General features: G+C 40.2%; 1 protein-coding gene across 1 annotated transcript in view; it reads left to right on the top strand.

Annotated features, from left to right (window-relative positions):
- Positions 1-18,475, top strand: part of GPR158 (G protein-coupled receptor 158) — a 186,663-nt gene that overhangs the window by 67,638 nt on the left and 100,550 nt on the right. Inside the window, exon 3 of the mRNA XM_030943165.1 lies at positions 12,608-12,710. Coding sequence (XP_030799025.1) covers positions 12,608-12,710 — 103 coding nt within the window. The remainder of the gene's footprint in view (positions 1-12,607; positions 12,711-18,475) is intronic.

Raw genomic sequence — 18,475 nt, 5'->3', positions numbered from 1 at the left:
AGTTCCCCACCCCAGAGAAGCCCATAGATAAGGAAAAGATGTATCATCTACAAGACAAATGAGAAAGAAATAAGTAAATAAATAAGTAAATAAGAAATAAGTGAATAAGAAATAAGGAAATAAGTAAAGGAAACCTTTTCCTGGTGAGAGGTAAGTAAGGATTGTTAGTAGCTAGGTCCCACTGGCAGTCTGTGGAAGCATTTGTCCTGGGCTGCCCATGCCTGTGAACTCCTGAACGTTTTGAACGTAGCCAAGAACCTCCAAACTTGACCTGGAAGCTTGCAGGCTCTGCAGGGCTGCCAGTAGAGAATGCTCTGCTTTTTCCTCTGATGTTTCTGAATTTTTTGAGCTTTCAAAACCTTGCCTCTGGGTTTTAGGGTTTTCATTACATATTCTGCAGCTGACTCACTTGAAAGGTTGATATGAGAGAGAGTAGGATTTCACCATGAGCTTCTGCTGTGGTCCATTCATGCAGTTTTGTAATTCTATAATACAGTGAATGTGATCCTATGATGAGATAACTAAGATTGAACTTTTGGATGTAGTTATATTATGGGATTGTATTCGCTGTATTATAGAATTACAACATTAGTTTCTAGAATTCAGAAGCTTCCTGGAATCTGTGAAACAGTGACAATACATTTTGAGAGTTTGCTCAGACTCAAGAAAATTCAATAGAAACTCTTGTCTACAAACTTTACTAGTTCATAATTTGCTTACCATACAGAGCCACGTTAAAACAATTTACCTGGTGGTTTGTGTTTGTTGTGTTTGTTTCTTTTAATAAAGTGAATGGCTGAGATGGAATTTTTCAAGTCTCAGGATAGAAATCTGGAAAACCCAGTTTGTGTCCTATTTGTACTTTTAGAAGGTTGGCAAAAATACTGGTCAATATATTTGAACTGGAAAGGCTCTTCAGATTAAATGGGCTGGTTCCTGGACTCGTGTCTTGCTTCATAAGTGTTTGAAATAGGAGTCTGTTGGAGTGAGGCAGTGCAGAGTCTGTGCTGCTCCTGGGGGCGAGGGGGGAGGCTTTTCTGGGGAGTTGGGTCACAAGTCCCATGCCCTTTGTGATGTGTTGCATTTTGCAGAATGAGAGATGAAGGGACAGAGAGGGGAAAGCAGTAACAGAAAACACAGTAGTAAGGTAATTTTACAAGCCTCTGTGCTATAATATTGTTGTTCTGGAATTGTAAACCAGGAAACTGTAAGCAGTATTTATTTATAAATGTGAAACAACATCTGATGCCTTTAAAGTGCAGGTTAATGAAGTTACTAACCAGAAATTTTCTGTTTTAATCTGTGAGTTGTTTCCTCTTCCATTGTGAACTTTACAACATCTGCATGTTACCAACTAAAGTCTATGGTTGTGGGAAAGGACTTGGTTCTGCCTGGATTTGTCCTGGCTGTAGCTTCACTGGTCCCTAGGATTTTGCTAGTGGATAGAAGTGGTAACTGTTGCCACATCTTCAAGTTATTTCAAAATGAGAGTTTAAAAGTCATGATAGAGAGCTGGGGTGGATGCCTGTGTGCACACGCCTGTGTCACATTAAGGCTGGCAGGTCTGTGGTGCTATTTCTGTAGTGGCTTCCAATAAAAACGGATTTGCTCTGTCACATGGAAAGTAAACTTGACATTTTGTTCAGTCTGAGGCAAACTCTTCCAAGCATCCTATTGTCGGCTGAGGTTTATTTGTCTACAGTGTACTGCTACCAGATGCTGTTTCACCATTTCTGAGAGCTCTGAAAACAAGAGAGACATTTCTATAATTAATAATGGAAAACAATTTCACTTTTAATTTTAATGATATCAGAAAATATTCAGTCCATCATGCTTTGTGAATCAGCTCCTGGCAACTGCTGAATAATAGAGCGAAAACTCCAGCTTGCTTTCTCTTTAGATGATGTACCATGTTACTTGTTGTTCATTAAGCCCTGTTTTCATGCAAGTTGATTAAATAGAATTGTCTGAAGGCTACTTTGATTCCTGAGCTTTAGTATTACTCTTCTACCACTCTTCTTGCCAGTGCTTGAGGAAGAAATAATTACTGTGCAAGTAAACTTGCTGAATGTTCTGGCATTCTCAATGATTTCTAGGAAAAGGGCTTCCAAATTTGCAGTCATGTGTGTTTCAAATAGTGTTATCAGTAGTTACCCTGTCAGGAGAAGGAATACGAAGTTCCAGAGTTTCTGGTTCCAGAGACGCTTTGCTTTAGCTTTGTGCTGCAGGCCAGAACATCATTGTATATCTCTGTGGTGTGGCCATCTGCTGTTTGGGTTAGCAGGGGACTCATTTTGGAATTGGGCAATCTGTCCCAAGGTTTGGGACCTTGGCTCAAAAACAGGGCATTGCTAAACCAAGGGAAAACAGCGTACTGAACAAACTGAAAAAAAAATATTCATCCTTCCAGCCTACATTTGAACTTAACCATCACTTTGGAATGTGTAGTGTTATACATCTCAGAAGATTGATTAAATGTGGCTGCACTTCTGTGGTGAAGATTAGTTATACTATGGATTCATGCAAGAAGAAAGCTCTCCTTGTTGGAGCTCTCACAATGCAGGAATCTGTACTTCATGTTTCTACAAGAAGAAAGCTGTCCTGCTTAAAGATCTCAAAACAGAGGGGGGGCTACTACCAAGATTCCAAGCCACCTTGGCACACTTAGGAGTCTGGACTGTTCCATGGATTCTCTGCCATAAGAATGTCCCAAAGCTGCTGCAGGGCTCTGGGACCAGTTGAGCTGTGGGTGATGTGCTCCAGCAGACATCTTAGAATTCCTGTGGGTGTGATTGGACTCTGTGGCACAGGGACTCCCTGTTGGAGACAGGACAATTTATTGATATCCGGACACAACCCTTTTTCTTAGTCTGAATGCTCCTTGCAGGGCTGTATCAAAGCTCATGTGACACTGTGACCTTCAGAGAACAGCTTTATAGTGTGTGGCTTCCCTAATGTTAAGTGGAAGAAGGTTGTAGCTGTGTATGAAGGAGGAGCTCAGCTGGGGCAGGAAATGGCAGTTGAGTAGAACAGGGAAAAGTGTCTTTTAATCACCAGGGCACAGGAATAACCTTGTTGGAATAAATGCAAACCTGAAGGAAAAATAATGATGGACAGAGAGAAGCATCATTAAATATCAAAAGCAGCCATTTAGAATGAAACTTCTAAGGAATTTACACCCATGGCCAAACCCCTCAGCTCCAGAAGGCAATGGAGGAGTGAGATATGAGTCATCAAGGCTACATTGGCTTTGGAAAAAAGTAATAATCTAGATTGGAAATAAGTGAAGCAGAAGAATAGAGGAAATATTTTCAAGGTGTCTGTCTAGAATATGATGGCTTCATATATGGGCCTTGATCACCAACTCTCTTGCTAGCTTTAGACCTAGAAGTGGGGACTTGTCTATGGAACAGGTGCTACTCAAAATTAGGACATTTTTCATCAAATCTGAAAAAGGTTGCTGGAAAAAAGCAAGTATTCAGAGCAAAAAGCAGGATTTCATTTTCCTGGCTGATCTCTGAGGTGTCCTGGATGAGAAGCAGTAAGCAACAAGACAGATATTAATTTATCAAGTGTGTTGCTGTTTCATAGTAGGTTGTTATAACATTTTGTTTCTGATTTGTTGCCCAAAAGTTTAACTGTCTTTCCCAGAGCATTTTTTAAAAACTCTTGTGCTTGCCTAGTGCTGAAGAAGAGGTGGAATGATCTATCAAATAGCTGGCAAATAGTGGGTGCTCTGTTTTCATGGTGCTAGTGGGACATGCAGCACCTCTGTGGGACTTGTGCCTCATCATGAGTGAGCTCCAGGCTGCGGAGAGCAGTGTGAAGGTGTTGCTGTCAAGTAGTGGGATTTGGAGAGGATTCTTTTTCTGACAGCAACAATATGGTGCTTCTTCTCACTGTGGGATTGAAAGCAATCAAGAATAATCTGTAATTTAACAGAGCTCAGATCGTGGTTAAACCCAAAAACTGTGCTCTGAACTTTAATTCTGAGGAACATTCCAACCCTGAGGATGGGAGACTTGTGCCTAAACATGGAAATATGCTTGACAAGTAGAAAAATCCATATTCTCATAGTATCTTGTAAGTAAGATTAACTTTCCTGATGAGTTGACACATTGTCAAACTGTAGAGGCTACAGTTCAGAATGAAGCAAAATTAATGAGAGACTATTGATCAAATTGTGGACAGAGCGAGCACTCTGATGCAGGATTTGGCTGTCTTCTCAAATTAAATAAATGTGCTTTTAAAATGCATGCTGCTGATGGACAGAACATAGCAGAGAATTTAGTTTTACCAATGACCAGCAAATAGACAGAAAGTCTCATGCAATTAATTATGTCAGACTCTGTTTTGTAGTTGAAGATGCTGTGTTTTCATTCAAGTACTAGTGAAGTGGGTATTTTCCTTCAATTTCTGTCTAATGTGACACCACTATAAAAGGGAAAAATTAGCAAATATATTAAAATTAGAGCCTTTATATAGTTGTATTCTCAACCAGGTTTCACACAAAATCCTCAAGTAGAATTTCAGTAAGAATTAATTTTGTAACTAGGAACATAACTTATTCAACTTTGCCCAGCTGGACTCAACTCAAGACTCCAGGAGGTCTTGAGTAGTCAAAGCCTCTGGAAAAGTCGTCTGAGTCCTAAAGATGGGCTGAATACCAAGGAACAGGAACATCAGATTATTATAGCTTGGTTTCCTAATACATTTTCTTATCACAGATCACAGAATGGGTCGGATTGGAAAGGACCACAGTGAATTATCTGGTCCAAACTCCCTGCTCAAGCCAGGTTTTTCTAGAGCACATTGCACAGGATTGTGTCCAGAGGATTCTTAAGGACTTGCCCTTGTTGAATTTCAGACCGTTCTTCTCTGTCCATCTCTCCAACCTGTTGAGGTCCCTCTGAAGGGCCACCCAGCCCTCTGGGGTATGGGCCACTCCTGCCAGCTTTGTGTTGACAGTGAACTTGCTGAGGAGGCTCTGCCCCTTCATCCAAGCCTTGATGAGTAACTTAAACAATGCTGAGCCTGGTACTGAGCCCTGGGGACCCCACTAGTGACAGGCCTCCAGCTACACCCTGTGCCACTGATTATCACCTCTGGCACCTGCCATTCAGACAGTTCTCAATCCACCTCTCTGTCCTCTCATCCAGTCCACACTTCCTGAGTTTGTCTATGAGGATGTTGTGCTGTCCACTGATGTCTAAGATGGCACCAGTGCCAGCTAAAGCTTTCCTTGTGACTGTGGAGTGTTCAAAGAGCATTCTCTGGTGTCTAATAAAAGGTATGTCCTCATGATGTAGTCTCCCCCTGAGCAGGGACATTCAGAGGGTATCTCTTCTCTAGCAGGATGTTGTTTTCATGAGGCTTGTGGGAGCTTAGCGAGTTTCTGGCTCCTGCTGGCCTGTCTGGAGCCGGGCAGTAAGTCCAGAAAGTGACTGTGGGCTGTGAAAACAGACACAAAGTGTTGCAGATCTTTTCAACGTGGTTATGTATGTCTAGCTAGTGTGTGGAATCAGCCTAAAAAATCATATTTTAGGAATAAAGAAGTAATTACATGAATAGTTGCTAGGAAATGCAATAGAAATGACAGATAGATCTGCTGGCTAGAAAGTGTTGGTTTAGCAATGTTGTCCATGTTAACTTATTAAGATATCATGCACTGTTATCCACCATTTTATTCCCCTCCTTGAATTACGTGTTCAAATGACCTGCTGATTATAGCAGCTATTTGTTAGCTTTTGGATGAACCATAGGAAATTTTTTTCCTTTCCTGCTAGCAGGGCCAGCAGGCTGTCCATGCTGGAAGCACTTCAACAGTCCGACTCCTTCCAAAGAACAGTGCAGGCTCCTGGATGTTTGGCTGTGTCCTTCTGTGGGATGAGCTGTGCAATTCCTGTGTACCCCCACCCCCCTGTTACTCTTTTCTATTCCAAATAAGCTTACTGTGCTTAAGCACCACAATTGTCTTGATGAGTTACTGGGTTGGATTGGCTATTCTAGTATTTCCTATTGACCTTTGGAAGAAAATATGAAAGTCTGTTTTTAGTACTGTAAATAAATATTTTTAATAAAATTTATAAATATGTAAAATGGATTTCAGAATGGAACTAGTTTGCATTGTCATAGGGCCACTAATTGCATTTATTGGCAGAGATGGGCCAACCGAAAATTTGATTAAAAAATTTACATCGTTAAGTAACACAAAGTTAGGGGTTTCTGCATTTCTTAAAACACTGCATCTTTTGTAGGGATCAGGAATAGATACAGCTTTCCTCCCTGCCCCACAATGATTTTGGAAATGACTCACATTCTTGCAGATTTTGGCAAGCTTTCTTAATCCCCTGTCTCACTGTGTGGCTCATCTTCCACGCAAACTTTGCAACAGTTGCTGCCAAGCTACAGATGAATGCAGAACTAGCTGGCAGAACCAGACATCCAGAGGTAAAGGACCTCTGTGTGTTTTGGCATATTACTTGACAGCTTCTGGAACTGCAGATAATGGTAGACATTTCCAGTATTGCCCATGTGTGGAGCCTGGAATTACCCTAGTGATAGGAAGGAAGGGTTATAGAGAGAGTATGAAGAGAATTCTCTCTTAATTAAGACCCTGAGGAAGTGAACTAAACTTTGCTCTAAATGAAGTTTAACCTGTGCTTATGGTGAAAAATGTCTTAACTCATCTTCAAAGCCAAGGATATCTGGCCCTGAGAAAGTGCCTTTGAATTAATTACACTGCATTATTTAATGGCTCTAAAATTCTCAGTCCCTTTGGTGTCTGTTAACAGGTTCCCCTGTAATTGCAGTGCCATTTTCTAGGAGAGGAGACATTGTAATTTTATTGTTTAATATGTTAACCAAAAGCAAAGTTTAATGTGTTCCAAAATAATATTCAGTTTATCAATGTTAATTCCAGACTATCAAATAAAGAGATTTTTATTTTTGAAGTTGTCTGATTGTAGATTGCGCAGATATTTTCAGCAGTAATGAAAAATCTGTCTTAAAGAATATCACTGCTGAGAACCTATGAGTGTCCAAGCTACCCATCCTCTGAAAATTGCTGTAATTGTAGTACTTTGATCTGCCTGTAAAGGATCCTGACTGTGGGAAGCTGTTTGTAAGGTGACCTTGGGTTCTCCATGTGCATGACAACAGCTGTTGATGAGTTTTCTGCTCCTTAGCCTCACCATGGCCCCCATGTAACCTGCTTTCAAACACTACTCAATTAAACTTACTCCCCTTTCACCATCTTCCAAGAAGGTACTATGGTTTGTACATATTTCTGATCTCCTCTCTTCATTTCTTTGCAAAATACTCCACTTCCACCATTATTTTTTTGGCTAGCGCTTGCATATTTGTAGTGTTTGTCCACCAGTGGGCTGATATCATCATCATGGCTGAAGTGAAGACAAGGAGAACCAGAAAGGAGTCAATCCTGTGTGTCCTCAAACACAAGCCTGATCACCCAACTGAGTCGCATTTCAAAAGAGGTTAATTAGATATTAAAGACTCTACAGTCCCTTACATTTAGTGAATGACATTAACTTTTCTGCTCATGTTTGTCAGTAGTCATGTGCCACTTACCATTATTTGTGTGAATGAGCTGAGGCTCCTGTCCATCTCTGTTTATTCTCATCCTACGCTTAACAAAAGCAGAATAATGAAAAATCAAATTAAAAAGCACTGAAGAATTTTTAGCAAAACATCAAACTATAAAGACAGATATTGTCCTGACAGCTACCTTTGCTCTAAAGTGAATCAGATCAGCTGTTGCTGTGCTTTGACTGACTCAGATTTAGAAAACTCAATGTTATTCTGTCTCCTGTTGCTGGAAAACACATTTTTAACTTGAATATAAAAAGTAATTACCTCCACCAATGCATTCAGAAAGGAGGAGAAGAACTACAGGGGCCTAAGTAACCCTGCAGTAAAAGTATAGAGTGGCCAACCCTGTCCTGTCTCTTTGAACCAAAATGCAGTGTTTGAGTGGAAAAGTTAATGAGTAGTGTGGTTGGTAAGCTGGCTGCCTCCCAAGCTGTCTGGAGGCAAGCAGGGCCTTCCAGGTGATGCACAAGGTTCTGGGACGTGTGGATGTGCTCACTGCTCACCTGTGAGGCTGCAAACACACTGTAACACAACACCCTGCTCTTGAAGGCTGAATGAAGTGAGAAAAGACAATGGGTAAAGCCTTTTCAGTGACCGAGCTGTCACTGTCTTAGGCAAAGAGTCTTTAGCTTTTATCTTCTTTATTTTAATTTTTTAAATTTTTTTATTTCTTGTTGTTGTAAGGGAGTTTGCTTGTTTTGTTTTTTTTTTTTTTTTTTTTTTTTTTTTTTTTTTTGTTTTTTTTTTGTTTGTTTGTTTTTTTTTTTTAGTTTTTGGTTTTTTTAAGAGTGAATGTGCTTCGCTTGAGTGGTAAATAGCATCAGAAAAATCCTCCTGCAAGGGGTTTTTCAGGACACCAACCTGCTGCAGCTGCTGTTGTGTGCCAGGTACAAAATTACTCTATACATTGCATTTTCTAGAAATGTATAGAGTAATTTTGTACCTTATGTGCTGCCCCTAACCAGAGCAAAGAAACATGGGCTTACTTGTATTATCTTTGTTAAGCTTTATCTATCATGATATAGCTCTTACTTCATCCTTTGAACAAGGAGTTGACTTGTAGAAAAGGGAGACATCCTCATTGCTGCATGCATGTGGAAATACAGATTTTGAAAGCTACTCTTTGAAAAACTTGAAGTACCCAACTCAAGACTGGCTGTATTTTTAGTCTTTTTTTTCTTTTTTATATTGTGAAATTGCTGGTTTGCCCCTCTGCTCTAGAATGCCACTGTATGGATTTGTTTAGTCTTTTATCTGAGTTTCTAAATTCCATGTGGGACATGGTGCCACATGCTTTCTATGAAGCTGCTTGTTTAGTTTTGCCCTGTTCTCCCCTTCTGGATGTCTCGCCTGCTTTCTGTGTCTGCTGAATACTTCCTCACTGGTTTCTGGCTAATCACATCTGATGAAGGGCTTTGTCTCTCTTGTGCCAGAAGATTTGGCTCAGACTTCCAAAGCAATTGCACAGGTTATTTGAAGGATTTCTTTTTTTTCCAACAGAGATAATCTTTATTGCATTAGATTTTACCAACTTTGTCCTTTACAACAAGCAGCATAAAATTAAACCAATACCAAGACTTTTAAAAAACTGGTTTAGATGTTGTGTTTAAATGTGTTAGAATCTTGTGTTGGTTCAGGAGCTCTTTGTTTATAAATAATCTCAAGATAAGTATTCATAGAATATCTAAGTTTTTTTGGAGCTGAACATATGATTTAAAGCTTACTATAAAAACTTTGGAGTCATTACATTATACTAATACTGTAAAACTGAAAATATAATACCAGGGAACAGATAAGTGGAATAAATGCACTCTGTGAATTCTACAGGCCCCTATTACTCTCTAGCAAACATGATGATAAATCTGCTCTTAATTGTAACCAAGCTATCTATAAGAACTGGAGGTTAAAGCAATACAAATTCCATTTGGGAGTGTGGTGTCCTGAAGGGCATATTGGTGAAGGATCACTCAGTAGCCACCTGCATCTTTCACTGTTTGCCCCAGCACTGGCTGCTGGCACACAGGAGGTGTGATACAAGCCTAAATGGAGCTTCTGATCCAGCCTAAGGTAGCTGCTTTTATAAATTGATTAAAGTATGATTTTTTAAAAGCTGATGACTACTGATGAGGCAAAAATACTCAGGATTTGGCGAGTTTATTCCCAGAGCTGTTCTTTCACATTTATAATAAAATTTGAAACCAGGTCAGTTTTATGCTTCCTTTTTTTTTTTTGCTTATGTGGAAGCAGATATTTTTCACACATCTGCTCTTATTCAATGCTAAGTTCTATATGGATCAAATCTTAAGTAACCTAGCAGCAGATGAATATTTTACTGGCTGTGTCTGCAGAGCCTGTTGTGCCTCACTCAGTTCCTGTGCTCCCTGGGTTCCTGGGTCAGAAGCCCATGGCCAGTTCTGTGGGCTGGGCTGGTGCAGCTTTGCAGGGCTTGGGCTCAGAGTCTGCCACTGGGGCCACTGGAACCAGGTCCCTCTTGGCAGGGCAAGGACAAAAGCTGCTTGCTTGTGCCTGCTGTGTGTCGTGTAGATTCACCTGCAGACAGCCAGAAAAAGCCTCTATCTGTAAATAAACATAACCAACAAATCCGGACTTGGTTTGCTAAACTCCTTTTGTACAGCAGAAAACAGTTTATTTATTACCTTTTTCACCATAGGATTTGTCACCATTGGTTAATAAAATATTTACCTGTTAGATCTTTTGTAAAAAGAATGATTTTTTTTCTTTACAGAGAAAGTATTTTTCCCATTTTTGGCCTCATAGTATTTAGCGTTTTTTCCTGCCTAGGTGCTGCAATTTCTTTTAAAAAGTCAGGCTGTAAATAGTTTTGTTTCCATGTCATGTTGAGCAGAGTGGAATTTCAGAGTCTGAAATTGCATCTACAGGGATCTAGGCTTCTTTCTCTCCTTCTCTCCATCCCACCAGTCAGCATGATATTCTGATCCCTATTACACCTTTGCCTGGGATCATGTGGACTGCAAGAAAGAATTTGACTGATGGTTTTTAAGCTATATTACAGCTGCCAAATTCTGGAAAAAATGATAATGTCCTAGACCAGTGAAAATTAATAACATTTAAAGTTCTAGACTGGTCAGAGACAATAAAATAAAAGTTGCAGGTTTTTATTTGGTATGGATATTGGATGTCTGTGAAAGATTCATCAGTAAAGCATTGATTTTAATGCAGAACAGATTCATGAACCTGCAACAAAGTTGATATGAGCAATTCTGTGATTCTATAAATTTGTTCAGTGGCAAAGGATTATGAATACAGTACTTGGGATGCTGTAGCATTCACATAATACAGTGGGAGCTACTTCTTTTCTTTCTTTTCTTCAAAAAGAGAATGCAGTCTCTACAGCAGCATGTACCTTCATCTTACAAAGCAAGAAGCCAGAACACAGAAGAGAATGTTTATCTGGAAAAGTATTTTTACTACTTTAACTACCTTTCTGTGTTGGTTAAGGAAGTTTGGCTGTCATCAGACTTGCACACACACTCATTCCACTTCAATTTGTCCTGTTCTCCACCCTTTCAACAGTCACGTTTCTGCAGGGTGAAGATAAACTGTGAAAAAAAAAATTGGGCCCTCTCTTTCCTTTTTTTTTTTCCTTTCATTCTTATACAAAGGCTGAATGAATTTTCAGTGTCCTTGCATGCCAGTTTCCTACTTGCTAATTGTTTCTAACAGCACTGCCATCAGATTGGCAAAGGGTGCGAGGAGAGATGGTGCCATAGTGGCTTCCCTAACATCAGGCAGAATTATTTGACAAAGCTGAGATTTGAGATATTAAGAAAATTTTAACTTTTTTTTTTCCTGAGTTTTTCTAGAGTGTCTACAGTGCAGGCTGTCCTCTCTTGGTGAACATTTGATTTTTTTAAACTCAGGCATTTTTTACTGAGTCCTGCCCTCTGCATCTTCCTCCCGCTCACAGGCAGATATTGAAGCATATCCTAAAGTCATAGACAGTCACAAACAAGTGAAAAATATGGAGGTGAGAAGACAGAGGCTGTTTTAGTTAAATCATTCAATTGGTCACTGAGGAGCTGCTAGTGTCTGGCTCATATTCATGGTACAGCTACGCTATAGGTATGGGAAAGGCATCTAGTCTGGTAGTCTACTTTCATCTGATGAAGTGAAATGAACTGTACTGGGAATCATCATTTTACAAGTGTTTCTACCTTTATGTTGCTGGACTGTTTCTTCCCTCTATACTAGGCAAAGTCCATTTGATGTACAGAAATTGTCTGACAGTAGATGTTCTGTCATAGAAATAAATTTTCTGTGGCTGACCTGATGTCAAAACCAAGCAAGAGTGAGACTTGCAAGAGTGAAAGAGTTTAAACGAAACTTGATTCACATATTGCTACCTCAAAAAATTACAAGATATTTTAAAAGTAGGGGGCTCCTGTTGGCATAGATTTATTCTCTTTCAGCCAGGTCAGATTTATGTCTGCAACCATTTTCTCTAACAAGTAGTTGTCTTTTTCTTAGCTGGGCTAGCTCCACTTTGCTGTTGTTGTGGAGGCACCAGCATGTGCTGCCCGCAGAAGGCTGGGGCTTAGCTGCAGGTGTTCATGTTCTTCCTCACATAGTGTGAGCTCCAGCTGTCTGAAACCCACCTGCTGTGCTGGGGAAAAGTACTGGAAACCCTTCAGAAAAAAAGCTACAGCTGTCTAATGTCCTGCCTCGATCAAACGTGCCAGAGTCAAATTTGTCACTTGGTCAGTTTATCAGTGGGACAGGCTTGATTGTAGCTGTCTTTGCTGTTTGTTGGAGATGAACAACAAGGCAAAAAAGCTGGAGTGATATATGACTATGGGAAAAGCTGCTGAGGAAATACTGTCAGTCTGGAAGGAGTGCCTATTTGTTCTTAGAAGTCTGTGCAGAGTATCTTGTAATGTTTTTATGCTTGAATGTACATCTGAGTATACAGTTGTGTGATCATCTGCATGACTTTTCTTTTTTTCCTTTCTCACAGTGCATGCCAATTAAAGGCCTTGGATTTGTGCTTGGAGCCTACAAATGTATTTGCAAGGCTGGATTCTATCATCCCAACATCTTCTCAGTGAACAGCTTTCAGAGTAAGTGCCTTTACTTGAGTTAAAAAAAAAGAACACGGAGCTAGCATTAATAATGCAGGGCTGCTTTTTATCCTCGTCAGGGTTATACAGTAAAATCCCAGTGGCTGGCAAGTCTCAGATTATATAATCACTTAAGGAGTTCTAGCCCTTTGGTTTGTCATTCACAATACTCTTGAGGATCCTGTAAAACATACCCACTTGAAGAATATTTGATTTGTAAATAAATTAAAAAACATGAAAAGAAGCCTTGCTAAGGGGAAATAGAGATTTCTGGCATCTGTGCTCATGCACAAGTATTCTGGAAATTAATCTACTCATTTTCTCTTTAGCCAGAGGAAATTAGAATGCCCTAGCCTCTAGCTTTGTGCAGGCTTTAATTGTTTTCATTTTACTTCATTTGCAAAGGAGAACTCAAAGGAGCATCCAAACTCTAATACATGCTGATGAGGTAATAGAGATGGTTCAAGCCTGGGAGTCTGTTTGGCTGCACGTATGGATAACATGCCCAGGACATACATTGTATGGCTCTTAGACTGAATTGCCCACAACAGGACAAGCAGAACTTGGGTGATGTTAGGAAAGACAGACAAACTGCATGCCCAAAGCTGATGTCTGTTACTGTCATCATGTGACCAAATATCTGTATGGATTTTGTGCTGAAATTGTTGCAGTTGTACTGGTAGAGCTCCGGCTGCAGTCACAGGAGCAAAGCTGCTGCTTGGGGGTGTAGCAGACATCCTTCTCTGCCTCCTGCTTTCAGGTTCATCTTATGCCCAGCTTCTTTGCACTGTCCTTTAGCCAGAGGTTCATGTCATCAGCCCACACTGTGAGATCAGTTTGTGTGAGATATCCAGGGAATGGCAGTGAGTGACTTTCACTGAGCTTGGTCCAGGACTGTGTCTGTTATCTCCTGCTTTGTGTGAAAACAGCTGCTTCTGTTTCCCAAGAAAAATACCTCTAGTACTAATCATCACTTAATTTACATACATACATACATACATACATACATACATACATATATATATATATATATATATGGGAGATAATGTCTCCTATGCATATTTGTAGAATAAATAACACAGTTTGTTCAACAGTTTATCTGCTGAGTGTTTCCCTTGTCTTTTCATAGGGTAAAGTGTTGCAGAAGGCAGCCTTGTGATAGTGCTGTTTCTCTGGGCTGTGTGAATCTGTTGCTAGAGTAAGGAGGATGTTTGGTTCTTCCTAAAGTGCAATGATTTCTGGTGGAATTAGGATTTAATTCCATGAGACAGCATATAAAGAAGACTTCATACCAACTGCCATAGAGCACACACAAAAATGTGGCTAGGGATCAAAACAACATTGATTATTAGGGATGAGATTAACTTTATTTCATATCAGTTGTGCAAAATATATATGCTTGGTATGTATTAGTCACCTAGGTTTCAAGTGTTGTCAGCATCTAGAGCATGGCTCCTCTGGAGAGTAATTTGTCTTTAGATGGAAAACAATACCTCCATCTTTTCTCCATCTACTACAGAATGAAGAACCTTAAAATGGCTGTTCAGCTCCTCATAAAGTGAAATTTGTCCAAAAGAGGTTTGTCAATGCTGATATTGTAGGATGTAGGGGGCCAGTTTGATTTGAGCCTTTGTTGCTGTGAGGTAACCCAAGTTTTGAAACTGTAATGAAGAACTTTTTTAATTCGTCCAGATGCAGCTCCATCTGCCAAGTTGTATAGATGATTTCAAAAAGTGAACAGTGAGAGTGGAAATTACTAAAATAATGAGAAAAGCCTGTGGTTCGAAGGAAACTTGGCCCTGTCACACAGCTGCATTCTGTAAAAAGAAAAGAGGAAAAAATGACACGGCTAAAATGGCTGTAGTATGTATTTGGTAGTTCAAAGTGATGTTAACATAGGAATTCTAGATACAAATTCTGCAAGCAATTTTGACAGAAACTGTCTGACCTGGAGACCTCTTTGTGGAGCTAGGTTGGTGAAATCTGAGGATGAAAGAGATGAAACTGAATAGAAATGTTAATCATTTAGAAAATATTCCTAGTGGAAGAAAATAAAGAGGCAGCAAAGATTTGCAGGTCTCAAGATACCAGAAAGGAGATAGATAGAAAAAAAAGACCAGCTTTGTACTTCGCTCAATTGAAAAATTGGAGTGTATTGTGTCCTGAAATGGGAGCATTTCTCAGTGATGCTGGGATTTTGTGCCACAGCAAAATATGGATAACTGCAGTTTCACAATGTGTCTGAAGTGTCCAGTTTTTGGGTGGGGGAAAGGTTCTGCTTTCAGCCCAGATTAAAGTTTTGGTTTGAGTCTGAAAGATAACTCTATAAAACAGCTTTGCAGAGATGTTGAACACTCCACACAGTTTACTGGTTGGCTCTGTGGGAACCTGCAATGTGACATAAACAGTGTCCTGTGTAGGAAAGATTCTGCAAATCAGAAAGATTCTGCAAATTGTTTTCTTGTCTTAAAGCAGCATGGTGTTGCTGCTCCCAGGAAGGCTGCACATGTTGCAGGTTCCCCAAAGAGTGTGTGGGACAGGGGTACAGCTGGAATTCAGGCTGTTCTCTTACTGAATAAGAAGCCAGATAGGTGGGCATTTCCCTCCCAAGTCTGCGTTCATTCTACAGAACTGATGGTGCCAAAATATGTAAAACCTTTCTGGTTTTTCTGCATGTGTTAATGGGGACCTAGAAGGGAACAAAGTTATTACCATGCTTCCAGGGTGTCTTTTGAGGTTGGACATTTATTTTAGAAAAAAACACATTTCATTTACACAGATTGTATTAATCTGTAAGTACTTGAGTACGTGGTTATGCACTTTCTCCTAATGGCTCATTTTTAGGTAGCACTATTAGTATAGCTAGAATAACTAACTGATGATTACTTATATTTTAACATTCCTGTAACACCCTTCTCTAAAGCACTTCTATTCTCTGCCTTATGGGGTAATCAGGTTTGCATTGAAAAGTCTTTAGCAGAGCAATGGTGCTTTGCTCAGCCTTGAAGTTTGCCCTTTAGCAATGCATCATCCATATACTGCAGAAATTCCCAGCTCTTGCTGTTTGGATGTGGAACCTGCCCTGCTTGCAACAGAAGTGGCTCTTTTGTCTGAATATGGGAGTTTGCTGTCTCTAACACTGCCATGATCACATAAAAATTTCCAAGAGGAGTTTCCAGTTCAACAGGAATTTTCATTTTTTGCACCTGCCCTTTGGCTTTGTTTCTTCGACAGAACCTGCATGTGCAGATACTTCCCCATATGAAGGTTGTCACTGACTTCAGTGATCCCTTTCTGGGGTGAGGCTTATGACCATGGCTGATGACCAGGTTTTGGTTCCAAGAGGTCCAGTTACATTCTCACCAAGTTACTGCAACATCCCTGATGTGACTGCAGTGTTCCTAATTTACTCTATTATAGAACAGGAGAAAAATCAGTCTTTTGTTCTGCTCAGTGCTCAGCATGCACTGTGCTTTCTGTGTTCATGTGCGGAGTTCTGACTGGAGTGCAGGATGATTTGGTTTGGGACAAGGCAGTCCCTGCCCTGGCTCTCAGCAGTCTGTGGTGCCATTCTCACTCTGCAGGAAGGTCTCAGCTGGCAATGTCACAGCTGCTGAGGCACCCCTTGCGTGGCAAAGTGTCCTTAGGAGAACTGAAGCTGATGAAGAGCTACCCTCAGGAGAGCATTTCAAAAGCAGATGGGCCAATCAGACAGAAAAATAAGACTGGGATAGAAGAGAGAAGAGCTAGGAAAAAATATGGTGGAGTGGAAATAGCTGAAACATTTAAGCTTTTTGTTTTATTTTATATACTTCATTTTCATTTGTGCCCTATTCCTGCTTTCTACCTACTTTGCTTGGTTCTTTTCTCCTTCCTTTTTATCCTTTTTATTTTTTGGTTACCTTGTTTTATTTCTGTTCTCCTTTCTTTTTTTACACCTTCCTCATTTTCAGCTTTAACTTCTGCAGCACAGTGTTTGCTTCCATCTCATTGTGACAGTGCTGAAACTGCTACTGCCTTACACAAAGCAAAAATTACTTCTTGTCCATCTACCTTACTGTGTCTAGAATCTTTTGTCATCTTTTGAGGAGGAAAAATTGTTTTTATTCACTGCAGGAAACATGTAATCCTAAACAGCTGCTGAGATAGGACAAGGCACCATGAAATGCCTAGCAGTTCTGTTAGAGGCACTCCAGGCTTGGCTTGGGCTGTCTGGTCTTGAACTGATGTTACATTGACTCTGGTGAGGGGACAGGACCAGAAAAAAGGGCAGAAATGTTCAGCTATGCATTGGGCAGCTGTGCCCTGAGACAAATAGTCATGGCAAGGGTGTGGGTGGACAAGATCCATGTCAGTGGTATACATAGTGAACAGTTCTTCCCCAGTAATTTATTTCAGAAGGGCTGAAAAAAGTTATTTCTTTTTGTCAAGAAGGAAAAAAAAAAAAAACTCCAAACACACAGGAATTGTTAATTGTTCCTCATTGCATTATGGGAAATTTATTGTAGATCCAATTTTTTTGATCTTTCTTTTATTAGCTATAAGGAGCAATCACATGGAATCACGGAATGTAGTAGGTTGGAAAAGACCTCTAAGATCACCAAGTCCAACCTGTGAGCAATCCAGACCTTGTTAACCAGACCAGAGCACTGAGTGCCACATCCAGTTGCTCCTCAGACACCTCCACCTCCATCTGATTGTCAAAAGATACTCACAGAAAAATCAGTCCTGGCTGGTGATGCAGCCAGTGCAGAAGATGTGCATCAGTGATCTTCCTTTGTATACAACACACCATACCACAGAAGCACAGAAAAGACCTCTGAGATCACTGAGTCCGCCCAAGACCAAACACTGCCATAGGCTAGACCATGGCACTGAGTGCCACATCCAGTCTTTCCTTAAACTCCTCCAGGGATGGTGACTCCAGCACCTCCCTGTGCAGCCCATCCCACTCTTAAACATGACACCAGACGCAGCTAAACAAAAGTTTGCTGTTGTGTTATGAAGTCATATCTGTGGGATATTCACTTCAACATGCAACTGTTTATTTAACTGTTATCCCTGTAGTATGTGATGAGCATCCACATGAAGACACTCCCACATATGATTCTGATAAGAAACTGTTTGATAAAATGGAATATACTGTATTTGCAATGACTTTCAAGGTTCAACATTTCAGAAATAAAGTGCATCAAGTTTAAAATCATGCTAAATTATCAAGCCATATTCATATAATATTTGTGACAAGTAGTCTCATAGCTGTGGGTCTTGAACTATATTTTTCTGTGTGTAAGTTTTTATACTGCAAATAATTTATTTAGTTGACACAATAAAATATATTAACAAATGGCTTACGGGGCTCAGAAATGTGAGGTTTTAAAGAGATGGGCTAATTGAAGGGCAGCTACAGAAATGATAAAGAAACAGGTATGTGGTTGAAAGGGTGACATGACCTTAAATGTTGAGGAAATGAAGTGGAAAACTTAGACAGTAGGGAATGCACTCTTGGTTTGGATATGGAGATGGGAAGTGAGAGACTGTGACTTCTGTCTCTGTCAGAGGACAGTGTGGGTCTGTTGCTCTGGCTGTAATTAAGAAAACAGGGATCTGATGTTAGATTTGGAGAAGGTGGTTTCTGCTAAACCTGTTGGAATGATGATGGGCTGAGGTCCATGGGTGTGTGCTCTGAAGAGAAGTTCCAGTTCTAGACTATCTTCAACATTAGTGTTCCTTAGAGGTTCTCCATCTGCTTGATATGCCCAAGC

This window comes from Camarhynchus parvulus, chromosome 2, assembly GCF_901933205.1.
Source record: "Camarhynchus parvulus chromosome 2, STF_HiC, whole genome shotgun sequence".
Taxonomy (NCBI): Eukaryota; Metazoa; Chordata; class Aves; order Passeriformes; family Thraupidae; genus Camarhynchus; species Camarhynchus parvulus.
Note: the sequence above shows the minus strand (reverse complement) of the source record. Positions and strands in the feature narration are given on the sequence as shown.